Genomic DNA, 17,573 nt, shown 5'->3' on the forward strand with positions numbered 1-17,573 from the left:
GCTGTTTCATCTATTGAGAGAGCTTCTGGCCAAATTTAGATTACTAGGGCTGCGACTATTTAAATAGGATGCAGTGAACTCAAGTATGACTTATGTAGAAGGTATTGCTGATATCCTGCCCTATTGTTGGCTGTAATGGAGATCAGTTTGAAAAAAAAATCTATTAAATATATTCACTAATGCAATGTAAATAAGAACTACAATAGCAACCTTAAAAATCTGGATATAGGTTTGCTTGCTGAGCTGGAAGGTTCGTTTTCAGACATTTTGTCATCATACTAGGTAACATCATCAGTGAGCCTCCGGATGAAGCGCTGGTGGCATGGCCCATTTTCTATTTATGTGTTTAAGTTTCCTTGGGTAAGTGATGTCATTTCCTGTTCTTTCCCTCAGGGAGTGGTAAATGGGATCCAAGTCAATGTGTTTGTTGATAGAGTTCCGGTTGGAATGCCATGCTTCTAGGAATTCTCGTGAGTGTCTGTTTGGCTTGTCCGAGGAGGATGTGTTGTCCCATTCGAAGTGGTGTCCTTCCTCATCCATATGTAAGGATACTAGTGAGAGAAGGTCATGTCGTTTTGTGGCTAGTTGATGTTCATGCATCCTGGTGGCTAGTTTTCTGCCTGTTTGTCCAATGTAGTGTTTGTTACAGTTCTGGCAAGGTATTTTGTAAATGACATTAGTTTTGTTTGTTGTCTGTATAAGGTCTTTCAAGTTCATTACCTGCTGTTTTAGTGTGTTGGTGGGTTTATGGGCTGCCATGATGCCAAGAGGTCTGAGTAGTCTGGCAGCCATTTCTGAAATGTCTTTGCTGTAGGTGAAAGTAGCTAGGGTTTCTGGATGTGTTTTGTCTGCTTGTTTGGGTTTATTGCTGAGAAAATCAGCAGACTGTGTTCATTGGGTACCCATTCCTTTTGAATACACTGTACAGATGATTTTCCTCTGCTCAGCATAGTTCCTCTGTGCTGCAGTGTGTGGTGGCTCGTTGAAATAATATTTTAATGCAGCTTCGTTTGTGGATGTTGGGATGATTGTTTCTGTAGTTCAGTATTAGGTCAATATGTGTTGTTTTCCTGTAGACGCTGGCTGTTTGCTGTACTGTGTCATCTGGGAACAGCAGTTTGTTGTTGTTTTCCTTGTCTTTAGTGAATTTTATGCCTGTAAGGATATTATTGATGGTCTTGAAGATTTCCTCTAATTTGTTTCATTTGGTGACAACGAAGATGTCAACCACGTAGCGGACCCAAAGTTTGGGGCAAAGCAAGATAACACCCTGTTCACATCCATCAACATCATCAACATCAACCTGGCCAAGGAAACACTGAATACACTATTTGAAGAACCAAAGGCACGTATACGAAGCACTACCAACTTCATCAGCAAGGACAATATTGTCAAGCTAGTGGACCTATGCCTTACCACCCACTTCACCTTCAACAACAAAACCTACAGACAAACCGATGGAACAGCCATGGGATCTTCAATATTAGGGTTCTTAGCAGAGGCAGTAATGCAGAGACTTGAACGAACAACCATCCAACCCAAACTTTGGGTCTGCTTACGTGGATGACATCTTTGTCACCACTAAATAAAACAAATTAAAGGAAACTTTCAAGACCACTGATAATACCCTTACTGGCATGAAATTCACTAGAGGAGGAAAACAACAACAAACTGCCATTCCTAGATATCACAGTCGAGCGAACAGCCAATGGGGAACTTCAAACTAGTGTCTACAGGAAAACAACACATACTGACCAAATACTGAACTACAGAAGCAATCATCCCATCACCCACAAATGAAGCTGAATTAAAATATTATTTCAACGAGCCACCACACACTGCAGCACAGAGGAACAACGCAGAGCAGAGGAAAATCACCCATACAGTGTATTCAAAAGAACGGGTACCCAATGAACACAGTCCGCCGATTTTCTCAGCAATAAACCCGAACAAGCAGACAAAACACATCCAGAAACCCTAGCCACTCTCCCCTATGTCAAAGACATTTCGGAAATGACTGCCTGACTACTCAGACCTCTTGGCATGATGGCAGCCCACAAACCCACCAACACACTAAAACAGTAGCTAATGAACTTGAAACTATACAGACAACAAGCAAAACTAATGTCATTTACAAAAAAAACCTTGCAAAATCTGTAACAAACACCACATTGGACAAACTGGCAGAAAACTAGCCACCAGGATACATGAACATCAACTAGTCACTAGTATCCTTACATACTGATGAGGAAGGACACCACTTTGACTGGGACATCACATCCATTCTAGGACAAGCCAAACAGAGACACGCGCAAGAATTCCTAGAAACATGCATTCCAACGGGAACTCTATCAACAAATACATTGACTTGGATCCCATTTACCACTTGCTGAGAAAAAGAACAGGAAATAATGTCATCAACCCAAGGAAACCTAAACACATAATTAGAAAGTGGGCCATGTCACCAGCACATCATCCGGAGACTCACTGATAATGTTACCTAGTATGGTAATGAAATGTCTGAAAACGAACCTTCCAGCTCAGCAAGCAAACCTACATCCAGAACCACAACCTGAGCTACAAATCTTCTCAAAACTCACTAACCTTAAAAATGTTTGTGTCTTTTTTTTTTTGGTTTTTTAGCATCTGGGCAACTCTCTTACAAGAAACAGTTCAGAAAAAAAAATTCAGAAGAACTTTGACATTTAATGCTAGAATCATATTATCATAGAATACCTTCAGAGCAGCTTAAGGCCAATTGGTCCACCGAGCTTACACCCTGCCTCCAAACAGCATCCCACTCCCCACTCTGACATTTATCGTAGCTAACACACCTACCCACCACAACCCTGGACACTATGGGGGAATTTAGCATGGCCAACCCACACAGATAGTCACCCAAAGCTGGAGTCGAATGTGGGTCCCAGGTGCTGTGGGGCAACAGTGCTAATAACAAAGTCACTGTGCGGCCCTTTAAAGCAATTTAATAATAATGTACATTTAAAATTGTGAAGACATTTGTTGCTATTTTTGTCTAAATAACATAATATATAAAAGCCTATCACTTAAATGTAAAATAAATTGGACAAATATATAGATTTAATTATTTCCTACTTCAGACTAACTTATTGGCTGCCATTATTAACAGGAAATTTGAACACCAACAAAATGCTGCAGGCCAATTTTCAATTATATCTTCCAAAACGTTCTAATCTGTATTTGAATGACATTTGTTCATATGTCGAATTCCAAAACAATTACCTGTAATATTTTATTAAAACATCTTGTGGGAAATATTATACCTTCAAGAGAATGGGATGAAAAAATATCATTTTTATTTCCACATCTTTTCTGTCTAGATTTTTGCTTCTTTTTTTTAGCCCTTCTAAGCCACATTAGGGAGATTTAAACAATCCTTAGATAAGCACATGGATGATTTTGGGATAGTGTAGGCGGACGAGCTGAGAATAATTCACAGGTCAGTGCAATATCAAGGGCCGAAGGGCCTGTTCTGCGCTGTATTGTTCTATACTCTATGTTCTAGACTTCTCACTTTGCCCTCTCAAACCTCTATCCAACTCATCATTGCTCCTTAAATAATCCTGTCTTGCCAACAGAACAGGCTCGACCCCCTCGAATATCTTTGGAAGAGCTCAGTGAGATACTCAATATGGCACATTAAGGACAGCAACCTCAGCACGGCCACTGAGTGTTAATGCTGCCCAACCCCTTAACTGACTCACTCCTCCCATTCCCAATGTTGTGGAATCAGCCACTCGATGAGTTCTCACTACCACTGTCGTGAATTACAAACACATCTGTTAGGAGCAGGAGGACTCTAAATGGTGCTTTGAGCCTGCTCCACCATTTAGTAAGATCATGGGTGATCTCATTGTGGTCTCAACTCCCCTTCCCAGCTATCATGGCAGTATCGGTAAGAGTGAACACTATACAATCCTTGTGGAGACAAAGGCCCATCTTCACATCATGAACAACCTCCATCATGCTGTGCGGCACTATCACTGTGCTAAATGGGACAGACTTCAAACAGATCTAGCAAATTAAAACTGGGTATCCATGAGGTGCTATAGGCCATAATTAGAGCAGTACTGTATTCCAGCATAATCTGTAACCTTATGCCTGCCTTATCAGCACTCAATCATTACAATCAAGCCAGAGGATCAACTCTAGGTTCAATGGACAGTACAGGAGGACATGCCAGGAGCCGCACTAGATATAACTGAAGAAGAGATAACAACCTGGTGAAGCCATTAAACAGGAACACTTGTATGTCAAACATCAAAAACAGCAAGCAATAGACAGAGTTAAGTGATCCCAAAACCAATGGATCAGATTTATGCCCTCCAGTCCAGCCATATCCAGTTGTGAAAGGTGGTGGATGATTAAACAACTCACTGGAGAAGCAGTCTCCACAAATATTCCCATCCTCAATAATGGAAGAGCCCAGCACATCAGTGCAAAAGACAAGGCCGAAGTTTTCCAAAAACTCTTAACTCTGAGCACTAATTTTTAAACTGTTTCCCCCACCTCCAGACCCTGCCACAAGAGGAAACATTCTTTCAGCATCCACCATGTCCCATCAGGATCTTAGGAACATAGATGTAGGCATACACTTTTCAGACCTTCGTGCCTGTTCTGCCATTCAATAATATCATGGCTGATCTGTGGTCGAGCTCCATATATCTGTCCTCAATATTTTCATTCATCTATCTCTGATTTAAAATTAACAACTGATCCAACACTTACCACAGTTTCTGGAAGACTGTTCCAAATATTTACCATCCTTCGAGAGTAGAAGTGCTTCCTATCATCTCTCCTGAATGGTTTAACCCTTTTTTTTTAAGACTATGACCCCTAATTTTAGAATCCCCGACCAGTGTTAACTGAAATAGTTAATAGTCCTGTCCTTTGCTGTTAATATCAGATCACCCGTTAACCTTCTAAATTCTGAAAAAACAGATCTAATTTATATAAGCTGTCCCCATAATTTAACCCTGAAGTCCAAGTAACATTCATGTAAACGTACATTGTACTCCCTTTGTTGGGGATGCCCATAATTGAAACAATGGCTGAAAGTGGTTTTTGGTTGGAAAGCAAATTGTGAAGAGCACATAAAGAGTCTGAAAAGCAAAAAAAAATGTAAACCGGTCCACTTTTGCAGCAAGAATAGTAAAACACCGTATTAATTAAATGGAGAAAGATTCCAGAACACTGAGGTTCAGAGGGATCTTGGTACACAAGTTGGAAAATGATAATATGGCAGTATGAGAATTGAAGAGGAAGTCATTCTCCCCGTGTCTGCGTGGGTTTCCTCCGGGTGCTCCGGTTTCCTCCCACAGTCCAAAGATGTGCAGGTCAGGTGAATTGGCCATGCTAAATTGCCCGTAGTGTTAGGTAAGGGGTAAATGTAGGGGTATGGGTGGGTTGCGCTTCGGCGGGTCGGTGTGGACATGTTGGGCCGAAGGGCCTGTTTCCACACTGTAATGTAACCTAATCAAATATAAAAGTAGAGAAGTTCATTACAGTTGTACAGAGAATTGGTGAGAGTATATCTGACTGCTGTTTTGGTATCCTGACTTTTGTGGCTATGAATGCAATTTATAATCTTTCCATAGCGAGGGTGCATGTGACTAACTCCGAGGATGGAGGCAGGATATTATTATTAATAAAAGTTAACTAGTTTTCACCTGTATCATTTGAAGTTTTGAAAAACGTATAGTGATCTTATTGAAACATTATGATATGACTTGGATAATGGTGTTGAAAGTCGTATATCCAAATTTGCTGATGACACAAAATTAGCATTGTAGACAGTGTAGATGATAGCATAAAAAAATTGATAAAATAGGTTGATGGGAAAAATTTGAACAGATGGAGTTTTATATAAGTAGGTACGAGGTTATTCATTTGGATTGAAAAAGGATAAACCAGTGTACTTTCTTGATGGTATGAAGTTAAATACAGTGGACGTCCAAAGAGGCTGGGGGGTTCAAGTGCATAGAACTTTAAAATGCCACAAACAAGTGCAAAAAATAATCAAGAAGGCTAATTATATGTAGAGGACTGGAGTATCAGGATGCAGAAGTTATGCTGTGGTTATACAAGACCCTACTTGGGTACTCTGAGCACCACACCTGAGGAAGGACATATTGGGCTTGGAGGAATGACTAAATGAATCACTCAACACCCAGGTCCACTTCAAACATGAAAGTAATTGAGGCATTCGCGTTGATCCCTGTGGCATTCCACTCGTCACATCTTGCCAACCCAAAAATGACCAATTTACGCCTACTCTCAGTTTGCTGTTAGCTAACCAATTCTCTATCTGTGCTAATATATTACCCCCTACCCTATACGCTCATAGTTTGGCTAGAAATCTTTGATGTAGCATTTTGTCAAATAATTTCTGGAAATCTAAGTACAGTATGTCCATTAGTTCTCCATTACTTCCTCAAAGACCTCCAATCGATTGACTGAACGTGGTTTCCCTTTCACAAAACCATGTTGACTCTACCTAATTACGCGCAGATTTTCCACTATCCAACATAACCTTCCTAATAGTAGATTCTAGCAATTCCCTATAACATTAAACTAACTTGCCTGCAGCTTCCTGCTTTCTATCTCCTTCCTTTCTTGAATAGAGGAGTCTTATTTGCTATTTTTCAAACTGTGCAAACTTTCCAAAATCAAGAAACTTTTGTAAAACTAAGGCCAATGCAGGTATTCTCTCAAAGGCAGCTACTTCTTTTAAGACTCCAGGATGAAACCTATCAGGACCTGAGAAACTGGCAGCTTTTAAATTTGAACAGTTTTCTCAGTATCTTTTTGCTGGTGATCCATAAAGCATTTTTAAAAAAGTTTCTTCCCTTTCATCTCCATTCTCAGAAGTAGTTTCTCCTTATCTCTGTTCTAAAAGGTCTACTCTAAGGCTATGCCTTCGAGCCCTAGTCTCTCCTAGCAATGGAAACATCTTCCCAACATCCACTGTGTCCAGGCCATTCAGTATTCTGTAAGCTTCAATTAGATACCCCCTCATCCTTCTAAACTCCATTGAGGATACACCCAGAATCCTTAAATGTTCCTCATATGTTAAGTTTTTCATTCCTGGGACCATTCTCGTGAATCTCTTCTGAACATGCTCCAGGGCCAGTACATCCTTCCTGATATATGGGGCCAAAAACTGCACACCATACTACAAACGTGGCCTGACCAAAGCCTTATAGTGCCTCAGAAGTACATCCCTGCTTTTATATTCAAGTCCTCTCAAAATAAATGCCATCACTGCATTTACCTTCCTAACTACTGACTGAACCTGCAAGTTTACTTCAGAGAATCCTGGACTGGAACTCCCAAGTCTCTTTGAATTTCAGACTTCTGAATTTTCTCCCCATTTAGAAAATAGTCCATGCCTCTTTCTTCCTATCAATGTGCATGACCTCACACCTTCCTACGTTGTATTCCATCTGCCACTTCTTTGCCCACTCTCTTAACCATCCAAATCCTTCTGCAGCCTCCTGCTTCCTCAATGTTACGTGTCCTACTATCTATCTTCGTATCATCTGCATACGTAGCCAGAATTCCCTCAGTCCCTTCATCTAGATTGTTAATGTATAAAGTGAAAAATTGTGGTCCCAATGCAGAGTCTTGCGGAACACAACTTGTCACTGGCTGCCACCCTGAAAAGGACCCCTTTATCCCTACTCTCTGCTTTCTGCCAGACAGGCAAGCTTCTACCCATGTTTGCACCTTGCCTCTAACACCATGGGTCCTTAGCTTACTCCGTAGCCTCCTATGCATCAACTTGTCAAAGGTCTTCTTGAAGTCCAGGTAGACAACATCCATTGGCTCTCCTTGGTCTGATCTGCTCATTACTTCCTCAAAGAATTCTAGACAATTTGTCAGGCATGACCTACTTAATGAAACGATGCTGACTCTATCTTATTTTACCATTCACTTCCAAGTGTTCAGAAATCTCATCCTTCATGATGGATTCCAGGATCTTACCCACGACTGAGGTTAGGCTAATTGATCTATAATTTTCCATCTTTTCTTAAACAAGCGTGTTACATTAGCAATTTTCCAGTCCTCTGGGACCCTTCCTGATTCTAGTGATCCCTCTACTATCTCTTCAGCTATCTCCCTTAGAACTCTGGGGTGTAGTCCATCTGGTCTAGGTGATTTATCTACCTTCAGGCCATTCAGTTTTTCTAGCATCTTTTCCTTGGTCTTGGCGACCATACTCAGCTCTGCCCCCTCACTATCTTGAATTTTAGGGAAATTACTCATGTCTTCCACTGTGAAGACTGAACCGAAGTAATTATTTCTTTGTTCCCCACTACTATATCTCCTGTGTCATTTTTCAGCAGCCCAATGCCCACTTTTGCCTCTCTTTTGCCCTTTAAATATCTAAAGAAACGTACAGTCTTCCTTTGTATTACTGGCTAGCTTACCCTCATACTTAATCTTCTCCCTCATTTTTTTTTATTGTTGCCCTCTGTTGGTCTTTGTAAGCTTCCCAATCCTCTGCTCTCCCACTGTTTTTTTACTATTTTATATGCTTTCTCTTTTGCTTTTATGTTAGCCCTGATTTCCCCAGGAGAAATGGCCAGCATTTAAGAAGTGCTTAAACCATCTCCTGCTTCGTCAGGATAGATGTCACGCAAACTTTTGTGTATAATAGATACAACTATGTAACACCGTAGTGCTAAAAATTTCACATATGTAAAAACTGTGTATAAAGAGCTTACTGTAAACACTGTAGTTTGGATTCCATCGCCACCTCGAACTGTGTTACTGCGAATGATCAATGAAGAGGCTATTTGCCTGATCTTGGTCGTTATTAAATACGATCCCAAATGGAGTTTAATTTGGATAAATGTGAGATGCTGCATATTGGAAAGGCAAATCAGGACAGAACTTATACACTTCATGGTAAGGTCCTGGGAGTGTTGATGAACAAAGAGAACTTGGTGTGCAGGTTCATAGTTCATAGAACATAGAACAATACAGCACAGAACAGGCCCTTCGGCCCACGATGTTGTGCCAAACATTTGTCCTAGCTTAAACACCCATCCATGTACCTATCCAATTGCCACTTAAAGTTCGCCAATGATTCTGACTCTGCCACTCCCACAGGCAGCACATTCCATGCCCCCACCACACTGGGTAAAGAATCTACCCCGACATCTCCCCTATACCTTCTACCCTTCACCTTAAATTTATGTCCTCTTGTAACACACTGTTGTACCCGGGGAAAAAGTTTCTGATTGTCTACTCTATCTATTCCCCTATCATCTTATAAACCTCTATCAAGTCACCCCTCATCCTTCTCTGTTCCAATGAGAAAAGGCCTAGCACTCTCAACCTATCCTCGTACGAACTATTCTCCATTCCAGGCAACATCCTGGTAAATCCTTTCTGTACCCTCTCCAAAGCTTCCACATCTTTCCTAAAGTGAGGCGACCAGAACTGCACACAGTACTCCAAATGTGGCCTAACCAAAGTCCTGTACAGCTGTAACATCACTTCACGACTCTTGAATTCAATCCCTCTGCTAATGAACGCTAATACACCATAGGCCTTCTTACAAGCTCTAACCACCTGAGTGGCAATTTTCAAAGATCTATGAACATAGATCCCAAGATCCCTCTGCTCCTCCACCTTACTAAGAACCCTACCGTTAACCCTGTATTCCGCATTCTTATTTGTCCTTCCAAAATGGACAACTTCACACTTGGCAGGGTTGAACTCCATCTGCCACTCCTCAGCCCAGCTCTGCATCATATCTAAGTCCCTTTGAAGCCGACAACAGCCCTCCTCACTATCCACAACTCCACCAATCTTCGTATCACCCCAAGGCATTTTATGTGTATGTGTCCTCGTCATTCTCATGTTTCTCACATACGCATAAAATGCCTTGGGGTTATCCTTGATCCTATCCGCCAAAGATTTTTCATGCCCTCTCTTAGCTTTCCTAATTCCTTTCTTCAGCTCCCTTCTGGCAATCCTGTATCCCTCCAATGCTCTGTCTGAACCTTGTTTCCTCAACCTTATGCAAGTCCCCTTCTTCCTCTTTACAAGACATTCAACCTCCCTCGTCAACCAAGGTTCCCTCACATGACCATCTCTTTCCTGCCTGACAGGTACATACATATCAAGGACACGTCGTATCTGTTCCTTGAAAAAGTTCCACATTTCAACGACATCCTTCCCTGACAGCCTATGCTCCCAACTTATGCTCCTCAGATCCTGTCTTACAGCATCGTATTTACCCTTCCCCCAATTGTAAAACCTACCCTGTTGCACGCACCTATCTCTCTCCATAACCAAGGTGAAAGTCACAGAATTGTGGTCACCATCAACAAAATGTTCACCCACTAACAAGCCCATCACTTGTCCCGGTTCGTTACCAAGTACCAAATCCAAATGGCCTCCCCTCTGGCTGGGCAATCTACATACTGAGTTAGAAAAGCTTCCTGTACACACTGCACAAACACCGCCCCATCCAATCTACTTGATCTAAAGAGCTTCCAATCAATGTTTGGGAAGTTGAAATCACCCATGACTACTACCCTGTGGCTTCTGCACCTTTCCAAAATCTGTTTCCCAATCTGTTTCTCCACATCTCTGCTGCTATTGGGGGGGGCCTATAGTAAACACCCAACAAGGTGACTGCACCTTTCCTATTTCTGACTTCAGCCCATACTACCTCCAAAAGGCAGATCCCCCTCGAACTGCCTTTCTGCAGCCGTTATACCATTTCTAATTAGCAACGCTACCCCCCCCTCCTTTTTTACCACCCTCCCTAATCTTACTGAAACATCTGTAACCAGGAACCTCCAACAACCATTCCTGTCCCTCTTCTATCCACGTTTCCGTGATGGCCACAACATCGTAGTCCCAAGTACCGATCCACGCCTTAAGTTCACCTACCTTATTTCTGATACTTCTGATATTTCCTTGAAAGTGGAGTCGCAGGTAGATAGAATAGTGAGGAAGACATTTGGTATGTTTGCCTTTATTGGTCAGTGCACTGAGTATAGGAGTTGGGAGGTCATATTGCAACAGTACAGGATAGTGGTTAGGCCAATTTTGGAATACAGCACGCAATTCTAGTCTCCCTCCTATAGGAAGGATGTTGTGAAACTTGAAGATATTCAGAAAAGATTTATAAGAATATTGCCTGAGTTGGAGGGTTTGAGCTGTACAGACTGAATCGACTGAGGCTGTTTTCCCTGGAGCATCAGAGGCTAAGGAGTGACCTTATAGAGGTTTATAAAATCATGAGGGGCATGGATTGGGTAAGGAGATTCAGCTCTTTTCCCCAGCGTGGTGGAGTCCAGAACTAGAGGGCATAGGTTTAAGGTGAGAGGGAAAAGATTTAAAAGGGATCTAAGGGGCAACTCTTTCATGAATGGAACGAGCAGTGCATGTATGGAGTGAGCTGCCAGAGGAAGTGGTGGAGGCTGGTACAATTACAACATTTAAAAGGCATCTGGATGGGTATTGGAATAGGAAGCGTTTAGAGGGATATGGGCCAAATGCTGCCAAATGAAATTAGATTTAGTTAGGATATCTGGTCAGCATGGACAAGTTCGAATGAAGCATCTGTTTTGATGCTGTATATCTCTATGACTCAAAACAACACACACATAAAATCACATATCCAACACCACAGTATTGTTCTTTCTGCCTTTCTTAAAAATTTGGCTCGATTTATATAGTTCCACTGTAAGGCAGTGTAAGTCACCGTAACCTGACGATAATTTCCTTCATCATGTTTATTCTATAATCATTGACTACCTCTTCGTTAAAGGTTGGTCTGGGTTGACCACATTGATTTACAGAAAATTAGAAAGAATAGCCAGGGCACAATATTAACCTGATTAGTAAACACAGAAAGGCTCTGTTTAAATATTTGATTATAGTGATGATATTAAGACTTAAGACTTAAGAATACTTGAAACAGAAATATACTGTCTGAAATTATTCTAGCAGAAGCATTTATATGAGCGGTCAACAGACCATCATCTGTGATAGAATTAAAGACAGAAAGATGTGCATTCATATAGAAAACTATACAAAACATATTTCCCCTTCAGTGGCATAATCAGCAAAACCATACTGAAGGACGGGTAGGAATTATTTATTGGAGAAGACCGTAGGGTCATGGTCATTAAATGTATTCAAGGCTGAGGTAGAGAGATTTTTAAATCAGTAAGGGAATCAAGGTTGTGGATGAAAGGCAATGAAATGGTGTCAGTCATGATTCCATTGAATGGCAGAGCAGTATTGATGGGCTGCTCTTGAGTTTATGGTCCAAAGAATGATACATATACCATGATGTACAGCACAAAAATGCCTGGGAGTTACACTTCTGATGAAAATCTGAAAAAGATTATTCAAAAATCGAAAATATACCTAAAAATTATCAGTTTTTTGATTCCAGACTAAACATGCGCCTTTCAGAATCCTGGTCCATGAAAAGGAAGCACTTGCAATTGAAACATGAAATGTCCCTGAAACATTTCAACTGTTTGCAGACAGCTTAGAAGTGCCCACATAATAGCAATATTGCATGGATAAGAAATTTAGTAAACAGCACTAAGTGTTGCTTTGAAGTCTACAGCACGGTGACCTTAATCCAGCAGTAAATTGTGCTGTCTGTTATACAAAATAATGGGATTAAAATCAGACTATCACTTCAGAGAAGTGGCTGATGAACTTGCAGTGAGAGTTTCCGTCAATAATTACATCACGATCAACCCCTCTGCAACTAATGAAATTTGATGTCCTGCACATACCTGCTTGAAAATAATCACTTAACATTTCCACAGATGACTGCAAATTTCTTTTCACAATTAGGCCAAATACAGCAATCCAATGTTTCTTCATACATAGCAATAAGTCTTCTAAGGACCAAGGAGGCTTCACAAATAGTATCTGATGTCAGGATCAGAGAGAGATCACAGCAATTACATCATTACTCATTTAACTTATTATATTTAACCATTCTCCACACTTTGGTAACAGTCATAAAATTTTAAAAGTTGTACAATGCGATTACTTTACAAACTTTTAAATACTTAAACATATTTTAATATGTTACAAATTTTATAGTCCCCAACTTAGGAATAAGTCAGATCAAAACATGAATATCTGGAATGCTGCAGGCACAATTCTTTATCAGAAAGATAAGGCCTTGTACGATTCTGGGCTTAAAATAAAAAATATGTAGTACTAAATGCCTGTAATTTCTACTCGTCTCACTACACCTCTGGTGGAATCCCTGGTGAAATTCAATTTTTACAAATTATCCAGTAGTTGATTTTTAAAATTCTCTTATTATGCACAGGAAAAATGGAAGACGTTTTATAACATATCATGGAATTAAATATTAATTCAATTTCTACAGTGTCAAAACAAACAAAATTAATTATTCTGCATAAAATAATCATTTGATCATACTGACATTACTGACAAATAAAGTTATGCTATCAAAACGTTTTCATTTTGAATTCATCAGGACAGAAATGCAATAATACCAGAAGGGATCAATAATGTATACTGTATGTCATGAGGGTGCTCACTGGTTGGCAAGTTGACACTGACTGGTTAAGACTTGGCCATGGAGAATGCAACTGGGAATGTTTCTGTCCACAACATCTTTGTTCATTTCAAAAAAGGCACAGTGACTGAACATGTTTCTTTCTCCTACACAGGACAGGTCTCTGTGTATGAATATTTGTAGCTTCTCGAAAGCATGGCTACATTACAAACCCAATTACTGGCAATAATCTTAAATTGATTGGTCATGTAATTTTGAGAACATTCAGGATTGTCAGCAAATGCTGTCCAATTGCTGAATCATGTCTTATAATGGTTTCGTAGAACTTCCACAGTGCAGAGTCTGTACCGACCCTCCGAAGAGCATCCCACCCAGATCCAGCTCCCAAACCTAATCCTGTAAACCTGCATTTACGATGACTCACTGTCTTAACCTGTGTATCCCTGGCACACTATGGGAAATTTAGTATAGCCAATCCACTGCCGTGCACATCTTTGAAATGAGGGGGGAAATTGCACCACCCAGGGAAAAACCACACAGACATAGAGACCATATTCAAACTTCATACAATCATCCCCCCAAGGCTGGATGCTGCAAAAAACTGGTCTATGTCACTTCGATACAGAAATAACAATAACATTTTTCTATAGCCAATGAACCCACTCTCTGGCACCATGAGGCTGCTGCAGTGCTAACCACTGAACCACAGCATTGACTTACTTGATCTAATCCCAATTAGGACTTCATGTTCCAATTTTGCAAGCATGGATTAGTTCAGTACAAAGGTAATATCACCGTATTCCCAGAGGACCTCAGGGTTGTGTTATTATCAGAATTACCTATCAAGCATCATTTAATTCATAAAACATTCTCATTCGAGTGGTAAACAGAAATGGTTAATTCTTCCTGTTGTTAAAAGTTTTGAGGTACCTTATCCTTCTGGAATAATTTGAGGTAGGCTAGGCACTTTGCAAATTAAAAGGTGACAACCTAAGGAATTCTGCCTATCACGGAAATGGGAAATATGGTACATGAATCCCACTGTGGGTTAATATCAAGTATGGAGGGGCAATGACTCTTGGGTTGGAGAAACATAGAAAATAGAAGCAGGAGTAGGTCATTTAGCCTACCAAGCCTACTCCACCATTCTTTAAGATAATGGCTGATATTCTAACACAATACCATATCCCCATTCAGCCCCTATTGTGTTGCATTCCACAATCATACGAACTCCCAGAGTGACTAAGCTCTGAGTGAAGATATTTCTCCTCCTCTCAGTCTGAAATGGCCTATTTGCTTCTTGAGACCAAAACTCATTGTACCGAATCCCCACCTGGCAAGTGGAAACAACTTTCCTGTATGCAGTCTATCCAGCTTTTCACAATTTAGTATGTTTCAATTACATCTCTTCTCATTCTTCTAAACTCCAGTGAATACAGGTCTAGTTGACCTAGTCTCTCCTAATTCAATAATCTTGCCAACAAATTATCTCCATGAACCTTTGCTGCATTCCCTCCACGGTAGGTTTATCCTAGCTTCAGTAAGGAGACCTAAGCTGCACACATTATTCCAGACACTATCTCAGCAAGGTCCTGTACAGTTGCAGCAAGACATACTTGTCCCTTTCCTCAAATCATGGTCAAGATATCATTTGCCTTCCTAACCACTTCCTGAACCTAAATACTTGCTTTCAATGATCAGCATACAAGGAGACCCAGATCCCTTTGTACATCAACATTTCTCAATTTATCATTTAAATAATGTTCTGCCATTTTATTTCCTCTCAAAGTGGATAAATTCACACTTACAAATGTTATATTGCGTCTGCCTGTATTTGCCAATTCGCTTATCTGTTACCTTGAAGCCTCTTTACATCTTCTCATTACTCACTACCCTATCTAGTTCTGTGCTGTCAGCAAACATAGAATCATAGAATCCCTACAGTGTGAAAGCAGGCCATTCGGCTCATTGACTCCACACTGACCTTCCGAAGAGCATCCTATCCAGACCCATCTCCCTAACCTATCCCTGTAACCCTGCATTTCCCAAGGCTAACCCACTAAGCCTGCACATCCCTGGACATGGAGTAATTTAGCATGGCCTTTCAGTTAGTACATTGTATCATTCACAGAAAGGACGTGTCTTAAGAGATGTGGAGAGACTCTGTAGGACTTGGAATCGGGAACTAGGAGAGGATATTTCACTGGAAACATGGGAAGATATATGGGAAAATGTAAAGAAAACCTCAATATGTAACAAAGCACAGGCCATGCAATTGAAGATTTTACACAGGGCTCATATGGCACCAGAGAGGCTAGCTAAGTTCAAGAGAGGAGCGTCTCCAGGTTGTCCCAAATGTAAAATTAGTATAGGCACTCTTACACACTGCTACTGGTCATGCTGTAAGATCCGGAGATACTGGAGTGCTAGAGTAAGGGAGTTGAAGGACATCCTGGAAACCGAAGTTAAAGTAGGTCCGGTATTTCTTATTCTGGCGTTGCCAAATTTGCCCTCTCTAGGGTAACACAGGAAGAGACTGTGTAACATTCTTACCCACTGTGCGAGGAAGAACATTTTAAGGAATTGGATGTTGGAAAAAACCCCCAGGTCTTAGGGGGTGGCACAGACTGGTGATGGAGCAGCTCCCCCAAGACTACCCAATAAATATGGTGCACCACAAAACAAAGCAGTTTTATCAGAGGTGGCAGCCCTTTCTAAATTATATTACATAGACTTAATGGCAATATTAATTAGGGCCATGACATAGCAGTGGGAATCAGTTTGGGCACTCGTGGGTCCCTGGGAGGGGGAAGCTAGGGAAAAAAATGCAGGTAAAATGACTGGTGCTCCCGGGGTAGGAGCTTTAATGGAGGTGTGGTGAGTGAAATAGAATAAAGTAATGTGATATAATTTAATTTAAACTAATTTGAATTCAACTAAATTTAATTTTTATTTTAATTGATTGTGGTTTAAGTTGACATGTTTGTTCTGGTAGTATAGTAGGTAGTTTATTATTAATAGTACTAATTTTTGTAATTTGGTATTTTTTTAATATATAGTTGTTTGTAAAAGATTTGAAAAAGTTTTTACATAAATTTTATAAAAAACATTCCCTTCTGTACAATCCATATAAAAATCCAACTTTTACCTCTGTCCAGAGATCTTCATATATTGTTTTCATCTCAGTTTCTAAGATGACTGACAAAGCAGTGCCTAGTGATTTCTCTAACTGACTGATGATGCTAGTAACAACCAAAGCTGACTCGGTTGCTGGTTGATGCTGTTTAGGAGACCTATTCAGCTCTTGCACACTGTTTACTGTAAGATAGAAAAAAATAATAAAAATGTCATGTAATATTTGAAACATAAGCTGAGATTGTTTATTCATTTCCTGCTAACCTATCAATTTTCACCTGGAGTAAGTTATTTATTGTTATATTTATACTTAGTTGTATAATTAATACACAGTATTTTTTTTTCTTTATACATTCACAGGATGCTGGTTAGGCCCATCCCTAATTGCCCAGAGGGCAGTTATGAGCCAACTACATTGTTGTGGGTCTGGAGTCACATGGAGGCAACTTCCTTTGTTGAAGGACATTGATAAAACAGATGGGTATTTTCAACAATCAACAATGGATTCATGGTCATCATTTGACTTTTAATTCCAGATTTTTATTGAATTATACCATCTGCTGTGGGGGGATTTGAACCCAGATCCCAAGGACATTACCCGAGTTTCTGGATTAACAGTCTAGCAATAGTATCAGTAGGCCATCGCCTCCTCCATGTTACGTTAGCCGGAATGTTAAACAGTAAACATAGAATCTTTTAAAAATTGCTACATCGATTCACCCTTCAAAAATGATGAATGTCACAATTTTACAGCTCGCTGTTCACAATTCAGTTGCCATGTTTCCTACAATATAATAATGACTACACTTCACATTTATCGGCCGTGAAGCACTTTGGAATGCCCTATAGT

At 40.3% G+C, this 17,573-nt stretch overlaps 1 protein-coding gene across 1 annotated transcript in view; it reads right to left on the reverse strand.

Annotated features, from left to right (window-relative positions):
• The window catches only part of swt1 (SWT1 RNA endoribonuclease homolog), a 139,160-nt gene that overhangs the window by 34,298 nt on the left and 87,289 nt on the right, over window positions 1-17,573 (reverse strand). Inside the window, exons 12-13 of the mRNA XM_043699544.2 lie at window positions 16,737-16,906; window positions 12,825-12,963 (exon numbers count right to left, since the gene is read on the reverse strand). Of these exons, the coding sequence (XP_043555479.2) occupies window positions 12,825-12,963; window positions 16,737-16,906 (309 nt within the window). The remainder of the gene's footprint in view (window positions 1-12,824; window positions 12,964-16,736; window positions 16,907-17,573) is intronic.

This window comes from Chiloscyllium plagiosum, unplaced genomic scaffold (genome assembly GCF_037043375.1).
Source record: "Chiloscyllium plagiosum isolate Xiang-an unplaced genomic scaffold, Cpla_swu_hap1 HiC_scaffold_9, whole genome shotgun sequence".
Lineage (NCBI taxonomy): Eukaryota > Metazoa > Chordata > Chondrichthyes > Orectolobiformes > Hemiscylliidae > Chiloscyllium > Chiloscyllium plagiosum.